The 13,886-nt window shown below is 34.5% G+C and overlaps 1 protein-coding gene across 1 annotated transcript; it reads left to right on the top strand.

Moving 5' to 3' along the window:
- The first annotated feature begins 10,060 nt into the window (after positions 1 to 10,060).
- LOC111908234 (anthocyanidin 3-O-glucosyltransferase 5) lies at positions 10,061 to 11,494 on the top strand. Its single transcript, XM_023904071.2, has one exon. The coding sequence runs from the start codon at positions 10,061 to 10,063 to the stop codon at positions 11,492 to 11,494; it is 1,434 nt and encodes a 477-aa protein (XP_023759839.1).
- Positions 11,495 to 13,886: the final 2,392 nt, after the last annotated feature.

Below are 13,886 nucleotides of genomic sequence, written 5' to 3'. Positions count from 1 at the left end.
ATGATTGGGTTATTAATGGGCGATCCAAAGTCAAGAAATTGGACTATAATAGTTTAATGGGCCTAGGGTAAGGCCCATGTAAGGGGTTTAGGCCCAATTTGGAAAATTGGGCCATAAATGGGCCATAGTTTGGGCCTAAATGATTATATGATGTTGGGCCTTAGAATAAGACCATGTAAAGCTTGGGCCAAATTTGGAAATTGGGCCATATGTAGGGTTTGATTCCTAGTTGACTTTGTTCCTATAGATTGGACCTTGGGCTTGAATAAGCGAAGCTTGGGGTAATATAGTAATTATCCAAAGAATGAACTTATGGTTATGTGTTGGGACCCAATTATTAATTGTGTCTTTGGGACTTCAGCAATGTGAGGTGAGTTACCTTCCAGTAGCGGTGGGTCTATGGCCACAATGTCGGCCCACCAGTAGGAGTTGTATGTTAGATGATTGTCTTTGTGACACTCATCTAGGTTTGCTACTACCTGATATGTTTATGCGCTAGCATGATATGTTATATGTGATAGTGGTAGTAGGTGGAGAATAGTCCCTAAGTTCGGTCGTTAGGACCGAAGGGTAGGTCGGGCAACCCAGAGTTATCTGAAAGTATGCTTATGTTATGATATTATATGGTAGTAGTAGGAGGTGAAATAGTCCTCATATGTCGATTGTAAGGACCGACGGGTAAGTGAAGCACCCCAGAATGGCTTGACCTGGGTAGGTCAGGCGCCCCAGAATTGTCTGGTAGTATATGTGTGTTATATTATTGCATGGTAGTGGTAGAAGTGAAATAGTCCCCGGTAGTCGGGTGAAATAGACCAACGGGTAAGTCAAGCACCCCAAAATGGCTTGACCTGGATAAGTCAAGCACTCCAGAATGGCTTGACCTGGGTAAGTCAGGCACCCCAGAATTTCCTGACAGTATGTTATTGTATGGTGTGTGATATGATGGGGGGACTCAGTAAGCTTCATGCTTACGGTTTACAGTTTTGGTTTCAGGTACTCGTTTTCAAAGGAAATGAGCCGGCTTGATTGCAGTGCATCACACTATGTTTTCCGTGTTGGATTAGTGTCTAAGTCCATAACTATTTTGGTATGTACTTGACCCGATGGTGCATGGTCCTTTTGGGTTGCCTTCACCAAAGCAACTTGATTGGAGAAATAAATAGAGAGAGAGGTTATTGTGATTTATTAATATGTTATAAGAATAATATATTAAAGGAGAAATCATATTTGTTTAATTAATATTGGTCAATAATTAATTAAGAATTAATTTTGTGATCAAGTGTAATTAATTAAACTAGAGGGGCTGAATTGTAATTATGTGATAGTTACAAAATAAGGTAAGAATTATCTTATATATATGGTGAACGAATTTGAGGTGTAAATCCCTTATAATTTGACTAGGATAAGGATTTCTAGGACTTATCTTATGGTTGCTTGGTAGATAAGCAACTAGATAAGGATAAGGACTAAAACCCTAATCTTTACACCTATATAAACCCCCTAAGGCATAGGAATTCGTCCAACCCTTCCCAAGAGGTCCTAAGGACGAATTCTAACCTCCCTCCTCTCTCTTTATACCTTCTCCACTTGCTTATGGTGTTTGTAAGCCATTAGAGGAGTGACACTTGTGACTCTCTGCTTTCCAAGGTCAATTCAAGGAGGAATTGGATTGTTATTGCTACATAACAATCAAGGTATGTTCTTAAACCTATTTACATGTGAATTCTGATTTCCATATGCTAGAATTAGGGTTCAAAGTCTTGGATTCAAAGTATGTACAATAGAGAAACCTAGATCCGAGCTTTAGGGTTTGTATGAGCACATAGGATGTCTTATGACCAAAACCCATCAGTGGTATCAGAGCCATGATTGGTTTCTATTGTATTGATGCTTGATGTAACTGAAAATCGTGTTTTGGCCTCACTGTTCGACCTGACTCGGCGAGTCAGCCCTACTCGGCGAGTTCCAAAGGGTGACTCGGCGAGTCGGTGTGTCAGACAGTGCTTATCTCGGGATTTCTTGCTGTTTTTGCATCGGGATAATTACCTTATCATGTTAGATTAATATTAATCCGATTATATGATATATTTGACTATAATTTTAATCTAATTGAAGATATTTATCAATTAATAGGATAATTATTTCCTTATAAGATAATTGATTAATTATTTTAAGTAAATTGATAAATTATTTTGCAAGAAATCATCAAATATGGATAATTATGTGATTAAATGTTAATTTGAATTATTTGTTATTTGATCCTTGTTGTTGTGAAAAGTTTCATATTTGGCCCTTTAGGTTTTATAGTTTAAATTTGAACCCCAAAAGTTTTGTTGTTTTGAAATTTAAATAGTTGAAACCCTAATGTTTTGAAAAAGGTTTCAAAACTTGCCCTCAAGTTTTGGAATTTAAATTTTGATTAAATAGTTTAATTTTGATGCATATTTAAATTCTAAACCCTAATGTGTTGAAATGTTTCAAAACTTGCCCTCAAGTTTTGAAATTTAAAAGTTGATTAAAAGTTTAATTAGGAATGTTAAATTCTAAAACTCTAAGAAGTTTTGAAAAAGTTCAAATCACACCATTATGGTTTTATTAATTAATTAAGGTGTATAATTAAAAGAGATTTAATAAATCCATAAAAGTTTAGGTTTACAATTTAAGTGAATTAAAAGTATAATTGTTAAATTGAACCACCTAGTATTTTAAAAGTGTTAGAATACACCTTATACTATATATAACATTAAAAGTCTAACATTATATATATATATATATATATATATATATATATATATATATATATATATATATATATATATATGTATAACTAAAAGTCAGTCTTACCATTAGTAGGCCTCATTCACGAAGCTGGTCTATAAGGGGTGTTTAAGGAAATTGCCTATGAAATGGCGATTGAATGGGTATCCACTCTTACCCACCGCACTCTTGACTAGTGGAGAGTCGTTAGCCGAACGGGTAGGATAGGACGAAACCTTCCATTATAAGTATAATGAAGTATAAAAGTAACTAAATGTTTTCATAAAATTCCCAATCTTAGTTACTTAGGCAAAAGTGAATTGATGCAATTCCATGAAATTACACTTTGTGCCCTTGCGAAGACGTTAGTGGAGCGTGTGTGGTTAACCGGCACACTAAATGGGTCTAAGCAAAGGTAGCAAAGGGTGACTCAATGTTTGTCATAGTTCGGTGGAGTGTGTGTGGTTTACCGGCACATCGAATAGGTGACTGTAACATGTGAGGGCACCATGTAGTTTGCATGGTTATTCACACCCGCTTTGTGATCCTCGGCATCCCAGTCAAAAACAAGAGGGGCATATCGAGATATAAACATGCCATTGAAAGTTCAATGTATCTCAAAGGATCTAGGAGTTTTCATAGATTTAAAACTTAAATTCTTTTTCGTTATTCGTGGTGGAAATTAGTGAATCGTCATTCACTTACCTTCAAATGTTCTGCAATTTGGGTTACGGCATCCCTCTCCCGAGTTGTAGAATATTGTGTTGGGTCCTAGCCTTGGAATTTCATTTGGGTGATTTACCAAGGACTCAATCAATCAACTAACTTGAATTCGTTTTCTCCCGTTTTGTAGATGTCAAAGTTCGACAACTATGGTATTCCCAAATCCCGTGGAACAAGAATTCCACATGAAGATGATATTCCACGATTCGATCGAGGATCAAGAAATCATGTTTCACTTCCTCCTCCTCCTCCAATTATTCTCCCTAACCCACAAGATTGTAAAATTGAAAGGTTCAATATCACTCAAGCCCTTTTGGCAAGTAAACATAAAGAAGGAAAGTCGGTGTGTGCACACGTCCTAGGGATGAAGTCGCGCATTGATAGACTAAGAATGATGGGATCCGTTGTTAGTGAAGAGATGGCTGTTGATTGGGTTCTTCAGTCACTTCCCAACTCATATAGTGAGTTCGTAAGAGAGTACTATATGACGAACCACAACGTGACCCTTATAGATCTCACCTATATGCTTATTGCTGCCGAATCAGCAATGGTTTGGCGCAATAGAAAAACAAAGTTGATTGGTGAATCTGCCTTCAAGACCTCTATGGATATAGACAATGGCAATGAAAGACATGCAATGATCGAAATGTTTGATCATAAGAGAAAGGCGATGTCTGAAGTAGTTCCATGTGTTGTTCCAAAAGAGTCAATTTGCTTTTATTGCCAAGAGAAGGGGCATTGGAGACGAAGTTGCCCTAATTACCTAAGAGATCTAAGAGATGGGAGAGTCAAAGGTATGACTGCGCTTTAGGTAAAAAAATCCACTATCTAACTCCATTAAGTTCCTACTCATTTATTCTTGATACATGATGTAATAAGATTACATTTGAGTGTTTTGTAGGGTCGGTGAAAAGAAAGGAAGCTTGATAAGAGAGCAAGATGAATCTAATCACAAGAGATAGATCTCAATCGCATGGACTTGAAGATTAGATTTTGAGCTTAGAAAGTTATGATAGAGTTGTTAGAAATTTTCTTTTGTACATAGTTTTCAATGGATTTTGCATTGTAAGGACAAATTTTTCCGCTGCTTTTATAAATAAAATAAATTTTGTTTGACGTATTTATTCATTTGTTTATTTCTTTACAATGAAATCGTTATGAAAATTGATGTTCGAATATTTCTACAACGAATGGATATGATTCTTAGTTATGTTATTTATGGAAATGTCAAGAATTTACCAAATAGGGAGAGTTTCTCATCGCCCAAAGTTTCAATTGGATAGAAATTTGGAATCAGACAACTTGGTTGCATGATGAATGAGAAATTCATATTTGGAAATTAGACCAATTCGTTGACAAAGTGTCAAGTGAAGGACTAGGAGATCGAGTACACAAAGTTGTGTGTTGATCAAGTTCACCATAAGAATAACAAAGATATTCGTCATGATTTACTAAAAAGGCTTAGTAAATATGATTATACTTACAAGATTAAGTGTAATTCTAAATTGATTAAAGGGTTTAGATCAATAGTAGAACGAATAAGAAGAATCATATAGGCAGAAAGATAAAAGTTTCTCCATTCTAAGAAGATGGGAGAGTAGCTTTTATGCTTTATGATAGGTCTTAATGATTAAGAACAATATCTTAATTGATCCTCTAAGTGAGTCTTAGTACAATTGTATGTATAAGAAGAGGATTCAAGGATTGAAGAAATGGTTAAATCAAGAAGTCTATCATACTTCGTTCCAATAACAAGTCTTAAAGTTAAGATTGTGACAATGAGTGAAAAGTATTAAGAAGGTTTAAAACATTCATTAAATGTGGTAAGTTGTGATGTCTTAGATAAGACAAAGACCAACTAGGACCAATTTATGAAGATTTTTTTGATAAAAGCTACACTAACTCTTGAATATTTATTTGTCAAGAAATGTTTTGACAAGAGAATCTTATATGTCAAGGAGTCAGTGGGAGTCTTAATGGTCTTGAAAGGTCTCAAGAACAAATCAAATAAACCTTATCGATCATCACTAGCACACGAGTTAAGGTTTACAACCTATCATGACGACATTATTTTGATTCTGTGTCAATCCAATCGAGTTAATTATGCATGAGAGTTCTATGAGTTCTCATTTTGAATGCATAAAAGGCAAAGCACCTTAATCAATGAAAGGTACATTGATAAGAAAAAGGTGAGCTGCTTAACTACTTGGAAGACATGGTGGGCAGCTGTGCTACTATAAGGCAAGAAATCAAGATTAAGAAAGTTCGATCCATAAGAGTTTGAATTTGTCGTAAACTTTGGTTTTGACAAATTCACATGGATAGGAACAAATACACCGTTTAAATCTAAGTGTCATAAGATTTCCTCCTTCATGAAAATGATTGTGAGGAAATGCTTTCACTAAGACAGATTTTAAGAAGATAGTGATTGTAAAATTGCATTCTCGAATTCAATTATGGTTACGGCATCCCTTTCCATAATTTGAATTGCGAGGTTTGGCAATTAGTCTTAATTGTTTAGACACACATATGAACTATCGAAGGTAAAGGTGTATAAGTTCAAGAAGCATTGATAAAGGATTATCAACGCACTAAGTATTAGAAACACGAACTTAAGAAATTCAATAAGTATTGTTTTCTGAAAGTTAAGATGTTTATGAATACATGTCGAAGCTAGTGGGAGCATAAGTGTTATGTTTTATAATAATCATCATGATAGTGGGAGCATAAAAGTTATGATTGTATGATTATTATGGAAAGTATTGCAAGTTGGCAATATTAATTATAGAAAACAAGAGTTATTCCTTGCAAAGTCGTAAGGGTTGTAAAGTTGTTTTGCTATAATTAAGGGAGAGAATATTATGCTTCATTTCAAATCTAAAGGTTTAGGTTGAGAAATGTTAAATTTAGTCAAAGGTACAAAGTGTGTTCTTAAAATTTCGATTATGATTACGGCATCCCTCTTCACAATTCGAATTTTGAGAACATAGCAAATAAAACATTATGCGTCGTGTCCCATACGCTTCGGGTATAGGATCGATTGCAAATGCTTTAATGTTTGACCATTCTAAAATTTTCCAAATGTCGAGCGCATTTAGAGGGAAAAGGGACTAGAATTGGTTTTGACTAAAATAATTAAACAACTATCAAAGGACAATCCAAAGTTCGACGAGGATTGGTCGCTTGTGAGTAGTTGGAAGTATAGTATTGGAAATTATGGAAATGTTTCCATATTGGATGGACCATATCGACTTTATTATGAATAGATAAGATTCTATTAAGAATGAGTTGTCATATGGAAAATATGGAAGTGTGTCCATATTGGGAATTGAATATTAAAAATCAATGACTATATTAGAAACTTTTATACAAAAGGATGTTCAAAGGAATGTACTTTGAGTGAGAGACATCATATCTAAGGAATTGTCTTGTAACAATCTCCGATAAAAGACTTTGTAATATCATTGGCAATAGTCTTTGTGACTTTAGTGCAGTGACATTACGAAAGGATCGTTGCATAGAATGTTAGAATCTAGCATATTCTATAAGTAGCAAGAATTTGATATTCTTTAACTTATGGAAAAAGGATTTGGAGTTGTGAAATGAGAATGATTGGAAATGTGTTCAATGTGATCTATTTCACAAAGAAAGAACCATAGGTAAACATTGTGTGCATGCTAGGAGCATGGGACAAGTGTTGGAATTCAAGTAAGAAGTTGATTACCCGAAACGACAAATAATGAGTAATCGATATGGTGATAAATAAAAGGAGTTTTATTTATACTCAAAGGTTTGAGGCCATATGGGATTAGTATTATTCTTGTGTTTCACTTTGCATGTTTTGACTTCAAGAATAATTGAGTTTATTTAGAATAATCGAATTATTCGAACGGGCCACAGTCGTTCATATGTTGGAAGTAGATATGAATGAAGACTGTCGTGAATTGGTGTGTGGATTGTCTAAAAGAGTATTAGACATAGGCAAATGTTTGCTGCAACGTTCATGAGTGCTTATGAATGTGATTTGAGCATTGGATTAGACCCACGCTCACTTGGATCACTCCATGGATTGTATCATGAGTGATTGGTGAGACGATAACATCTTATATTCTTGAAACCGAGATGTGTGAGTTGTATCTTGCAAATCGGTTGCACATTGATAATATGTAAACGCACCAGTAACTTGGTGTTATAAAACATATTGTTGTGTGTGATTCGGTGCGTGAGTACAAGCAAACATTGTATCGAAGTTTATCCGTTCCTTTTATCCAAAGTAGGATAAAAGCGATATCTTTGGGCCCCTCGATGGTTTAGTGATGGCAAACGTAAATGCTCGGCCGGGCTGGGGCTAATTTGATTTGTTCAATTAGTCAGTCGTCATAAATCGGGAATCGAGATATAGTACAAAGAGAATGATTTGAAATCATATCTCATATGATATCTAGAATGGAGGAATATATGATCCCTTATCTAAGGACACGCGTATTTGATATGATCAGAGTTGACAGCGGCTTTGGAAAGCTACGATTGCAGATCGGGATCCGAAGTCATACGCAGAATAGTTGTTAGACTTATCCAAGTGGGAGACTGTTGGATTAGTGTCTAAGTCCATAACTATTTTGGTATGTACTTGACCCGATGGTGCATGGTCCTTTTGGGTTGCCTTCACCAAAGCAACTTGATTGGAGAAATAAATAGAGAGAGAGGTTATTGTGATTTATTAATATGTTATAAGAATAATATATTAAAGGAGAAATCATATTTGTTTAATTAATATTGGTCAATAATTAATTAAGAATTAATTTTGTGATCAAGTGTAATTAATTAAACTAGAGGGGCTGAATTGTAATTATGTGATAGTTACAAAATAAGGTAAGAATTATCTTATATATATGGTGAACGAATTTGAGGTGTAAATCCCTTATAATTTGACTAGGATAAGGATTTCTAGGACTTATCTTATGGTTGCTTGGTAGATAAGCAACTAGATAAGGATAAGGACTAAAACCCTAATCTTTACACCTATATAAACCCCCTAAGGCATAGGAATTCGTCCAACCCTTCCCAAGAGGTCCTAAGGACGAATTCTAACCTCCCTCCTCTCTCTTTATACCTTCTCCACTTGCTTATGGTGTTTGTAAGCCATTAGAGGAGTGACACTTGTGACTCTCTGCTTTCCAAGGTGAATTCAAGGAGGAATTGGATTGTTATTGCTACATAACAATCAAGGTATGTTCTTAAACCTATTTACATGTGAATTCTGATTTCCATATGCTAGAATTAGCGTTCAAAGTCTTGGATTCAAAGTATATACAATAGAGAAACCTAGATCCGAGCTTTAGGGTTTGTATGAGCACATAGGATGTCTTATGACCAAAACCCATCATTCCGCACATGAGATCTTTGGGATTTCACTTTGATATGGTTTTATGATAGTATATTTTGATTATTGACACTTTGGTTTGACATGAGAAATTATTATGAAAGTTTTTATATTGATCGATTTTATGCAATAACTTAATTAAAATGAAATTTTTGGCCTTGAATTTTGAAATGTTACACCATTTTTAGGGGAAAAAATAGAGATGATCTAAAAACGAAAACTGTAATTTAGTCTTATAACATAAAAGTTATTTTTATTTATTAATTTATTTATTTTTTGTGTTATTTTTAATGTGTGGTTGAATTGGACATGTATTTTATTATCAAAAAAACCGTTTTAGTTTTAGTTTTAGTTTAAGTGTTTATTATTATTATTATTATTATTATTATTATTATTATTTTAAATAGTTTGTGATTGGAGTTTTTTGTAGGAGTTCGGAGTTTTTCATTCATCATAAATCTAAGCAGTTATCGCGGTCCAAATTTCAATAGCGGTCACATGCCGCTATTTTAAATCGTGGTTATCACGGTGATATAGCAGTGGTATAGCAGTTTTTTAATATTATGTATAATTTATATTATATGTTTATACAAAATTTATATATTAGATTATCAATACTATATGGAATTGATATCATAAAAAATCATATAAAAATTACAAACATAACATAATCTATATATAATATTCTAATATAGTTATATGGAAACTAAAAAGTGTTAAAATGTCATTACAACTCAAGTCGTTCGTGGTTTTTAAGTACTGAAACAGACGAGAAAAAAAAGTTGTCATTTGTTGATTTGTAGTTTATAATTAACTATATTTATTATTTGGACTTATTAAAACAAAAGTATAGTGAACTAGTTTAAAAAAATAAAGATTTAATATTGAAATAACACACAATCGTTTTTTTCTTTGTGAAAGTAGCCAAATATGTATGAAATTGTAAAAGCGGGTGTAACGTCACTATAACGCTGATGAGTTTCGCGGTAAATAGCGGTCAATAGCGCCGCTAATAGCGTCACCGCTATTTGTAAACGCTATTTCAAAGTAGCGGTTCATTAACACCGCAAAACGCTATAGCGCCGCTATAGCACCGCTATAGCACCGCTATAGCGTGCTATTAATAGCATAGTCATAAATACACAAAAAGAAACCACCACAAAACAATTAATCATTTAACTTCTTCGCCCTTTCACCATGCCTCCCAAAACACTTCACGTAGCAATGCTATGCAGTCCCGGCATAGGTCATTTAGTTCCAGCATTATTATTTGGCCGCCGTCTCGTCACCCACCACAACCTCCAAGTCACCATCCTCGCTGTCACCACCACCACCACTCCAACAGCCCAATCCCAACTCCTCACTCCCTTCACCGCCGACATCCACCTTCCGGTCATCCAAATACCTGCTGCAGACATCTCTTCAGTCGTTTCTCCAGATGCCAAAGTCGTCACAAAGATTTGCACCATGATGCGGGAAACAATACCCACCATCCGTACCACCATTTCCTCCATGGACCCTCGTCCCGACGTCTTTGTCGCCGATATCTTTTCAACAGAATCTTGGGTTATCGCTGAAGAATTCGGGATGCCCAAGTATGTATTCAACACTGGTAACGCATGGTTCACCGGACTGTTCACTTACTCCCCGGTGCTAGATAAGAAAGTGGTAGGTCAATATGTTGACCAGACAGAGCTGTTTGAGATACCGGGTTGTAAACCGGTTCGGCCGGAGGAAGTTGTGGATCCAATGCTGAATCGGGACGATGAAGACTATCGGGTTTACTTAAACCAAGCAATTGGTGTGACTTTGGCAGATGGCATGTTAATAAACACATGGGAAAATCTGGAACCACAATCTCTTCAGGCTCTCAGAAATAACAAGATTTTGCGTTCCATCCCGGTATACACAGTTGGTCCAATAGCCAAAAAATACGAACCGGTCGGCTTGAAAACTGAGGTGATTGAATGGCTTGATAAACAGCCGGAAAGGTCAGTCATATACGTGTCTTTTGGAAGCGGTGGAACGTTATCAGCCGAGCAAATTACAGAGCTGGCTTGGGGATTGGAGCTGAGCCAACAACGATTTGTTTGGGTGGTCCGGCCACCTGCTGGATATGATAAAGAAGTGTCTTTTTTCAAATCCGGTCATTCCGGTGAACCAAATAGTGAACCCGAGTATCTTCCAGAAGGGTACTTGACTCGATCCAAGAAAATGGGATTTGTTGTGCGTTCATGGGCCCCACAGGTAGAGATTTTGAGCCACACATCGGTTGGGGGGTTTCTGACGCACTGTGGATGGAACTCAACGTTAGAGAGCATCAGCAGTGGGGTAGCCATGATAGCATGGGCGTTGTATGCTGAACAGAGGATGAATGCGACGATGCTGACGGAGGAGCTGAAGGTGGCGGTGAGGCCGGAGGTGTTGCCGACGAAGAAAGTGGTCGGGAGGGAGGAGGTAGAGAAGATGGTGAGGTGTTTGATAGATGGCGAAGAAGGAAAAGCAATGACAGAGAAAGTAAAGAGGTTAAAGGAAGGTGCTGAGGAAGCATTGAGTGTGAATGGTTCGTCTTATATTTCAACATGTAAATTTGTCGATGATTGTTGGTCACGGATTCAGCAATCAATCTGATCATGCATTAAGTGTGAATGGTTCGGTTGTTACATTTGACTATGAGTATGTTGTATTCTTTTACAATTTTCTTTCTTTCATTTTAATATCTATTATATATAAGTAGTGAGTGGTGTGTCTTTATGTTAGTTTGGCAGATTGCACTCCGACGATGATTAGATTCATTCGATGAATAATTTTTAACGGTTTCTTTGGGTATAAAATGTATAGTCATCTACTCATCTTAATTGCGTTTTAGGGGATATGGTAGTAAACCAAATATAACCACGTCCTCTTTGATTTTTTTTTTAATTGGGAAAGTATTCTTGACTTTTGGTGTGTTTTGGAAGGTTGTAGAAACTTAAGACGAAGTAGTTTCTTGTTCGCTTTAGGTTAAAATTTTCTTTAAACTACCTACAATCATGGAACCATAATTTTCCAAAAGTTCAATGCCAAAGTCAAATCTTTTAAATAAAATACACATATATTGATGTTAAGTATCATCATAAATTTTATATAATAAAATTAAACATAATGCATAGACAAAAGCTACATGTGAATACATTTTATTGGAGGGTTTTTTTCTTTATTTCTTCTGTTTTTTTATGGGTTTTACATTTGTTGGATGTAAAGGTGCACAATTTTCGGTTTTAAAAAATATTTAAAAAAAAAAAATCTTTTTTCTCTAAACTGATTTGGTTATAACTTGTTCAGCTTTTTTGAAAGTGAAATTTGATTAAAAAGTATTTTTTTTGTTAACAAAAGTGATCTGGTTCGATTTCTGTAAAAAATTGTGAAAAAACAGTTTAAAATAGTAAAAAAAAAAAAAAAGGTGTTAATAACAACCGGTTTGTTTTTAACATAACATGTTTTGCAAAAATCAATTCTCAAATATCTAGTTTGGTTTTTTGACAGGTTTTAAAAAAACGGTTTCAAATGTGCTTCTCTAGTTGGATGTGTACATAAATGATGTTAATTAGTTAGTTTTTATATTACAAAATCTTATCAAACTTTCTGTATGATTTATATTTCTATTTTCGTCTTAATAAAAACATTATACTAGTTGTGAAACCCGTATATTATAGGGGTCGATTAAAACAAAATCTTAAATAGAAACGATTAAATGAGAAGTTTATTTGAATTTGAAATTTGAAATAAATAAAAATTATGAGAAAAAAACATGCAAAAAATAATAAATTAAAATTATTGTTTAGTTATCAGACCCCTATACTAAACAGGTTAACTATAACAAAATGTTAAACACAAAGGTTTAAACTGTAAATTTATTTAAAATTAAAATTGAAATTTAAAATTTAAAATTAATATCATTAAGATAGGTTTAATTTATGGAAACTAATTAATAATATATTAGAAATGGAAAATGAAATAAATGACAAGTGGAAAATAAATATATCTCTAAATTATGACAAAATGACATGTGGCAAATTGAATGAGAGAAGGACATGTGGCAAAATCATTCTTATTTATTAGGATAGATTTTTAAAATATACCCAAATATTGCATTGTAGTTTGAGATGTAACATGAATTCTGTAAACAGCCACAAAGTCCTTTGCATATTACCTATTATAGAATTAACTCTAGTTTAAAGACTAAATTTCATAGTTGCTAATTCCTTACTCTCGTTGAAATAGAGAAACAACAAATGAAAGCAAAATGCATATATATCACTTGAATATGTTTCCAATGATGAATATTTTTGAATAATATAAAACATAAATGAATGAAATATACATTATGATAAGATGAATGTATGCATGTGGTTTTTCAAGCAAATCAGATAGTAGACATTTCAAGCAAAAACTCGATGTTTTATGAACTTTATTTTTTAACAAAACAACTTGGAACTTCATGTACTTTAACATAACCATATATACAAATTCAATTATTTGAAAGGAGTGATGGGAACCACCTGACCTCTACAAAGTCAACTTTTAAACATTTAGCTTTCCACAGACATCCACCCTAGAAATTGCAGGAGTGGCTTCTCGTTTGTTTAGCTTTCATATACGTGCATGATGCCAAGTTGGACCACAACCGAATTGTTTTTATCAACGAGAGTATTGATTTTGGGCCTATTCCATTTAAAGTTTTTAAGTTCTAAGTTTTAAGTATTGGTTTCTCGTAGACGGGCTTGAGGCAATTGTGATTGATTCTTGGGCTAAAAATATCGACTTCAGGAAGTCTGACCTAAGGCCACCTAAAAAGCTTCAAGAGCTTAAAATCAGCATCAAGCTTTGGAGATCGGAGTTGAGAAAAAAGAAGAAAAGGATTTCTCTGAATTGGCTGCTAAAATTAATGAACTGGAATTATTAGCTAAAGATCAACCTCTTCTGTCACTGAAAGAATGAGAAACAAGAGAAAAATCACTGATACTGAATCAATTGGAAGACC

The sequence above is a fragment of the Lactuca sativa genome, chromosome 2 (genome assembly GCF_002870075.4).
Source record: "Lactuca sativa cultivar Salinas chromosome 2, Lsat_Salinas_v11, whole genome shotgun sequence".
Classification (NCBI taxonomy): domain Eukaryota; kingdom Viridiplantae; phylum Streptophyta; class Magnoliopsida; order Asterales; family Asteraceae; genus Lactuca; species Lactuca sativa.
This window is presented reverse-complemented; position numbering and strand designations above follow the sequence as displayed.

What these genes read in the sequence shown, in the direction of transcription:
- LOC111908234 (XM_023904071.2), top strand. Translation starts at nt 10,061, where the DNA reads ATGCCTCCCAAAACACTTCACGTAGCAATGCTATGCAGTCCCGGCATA.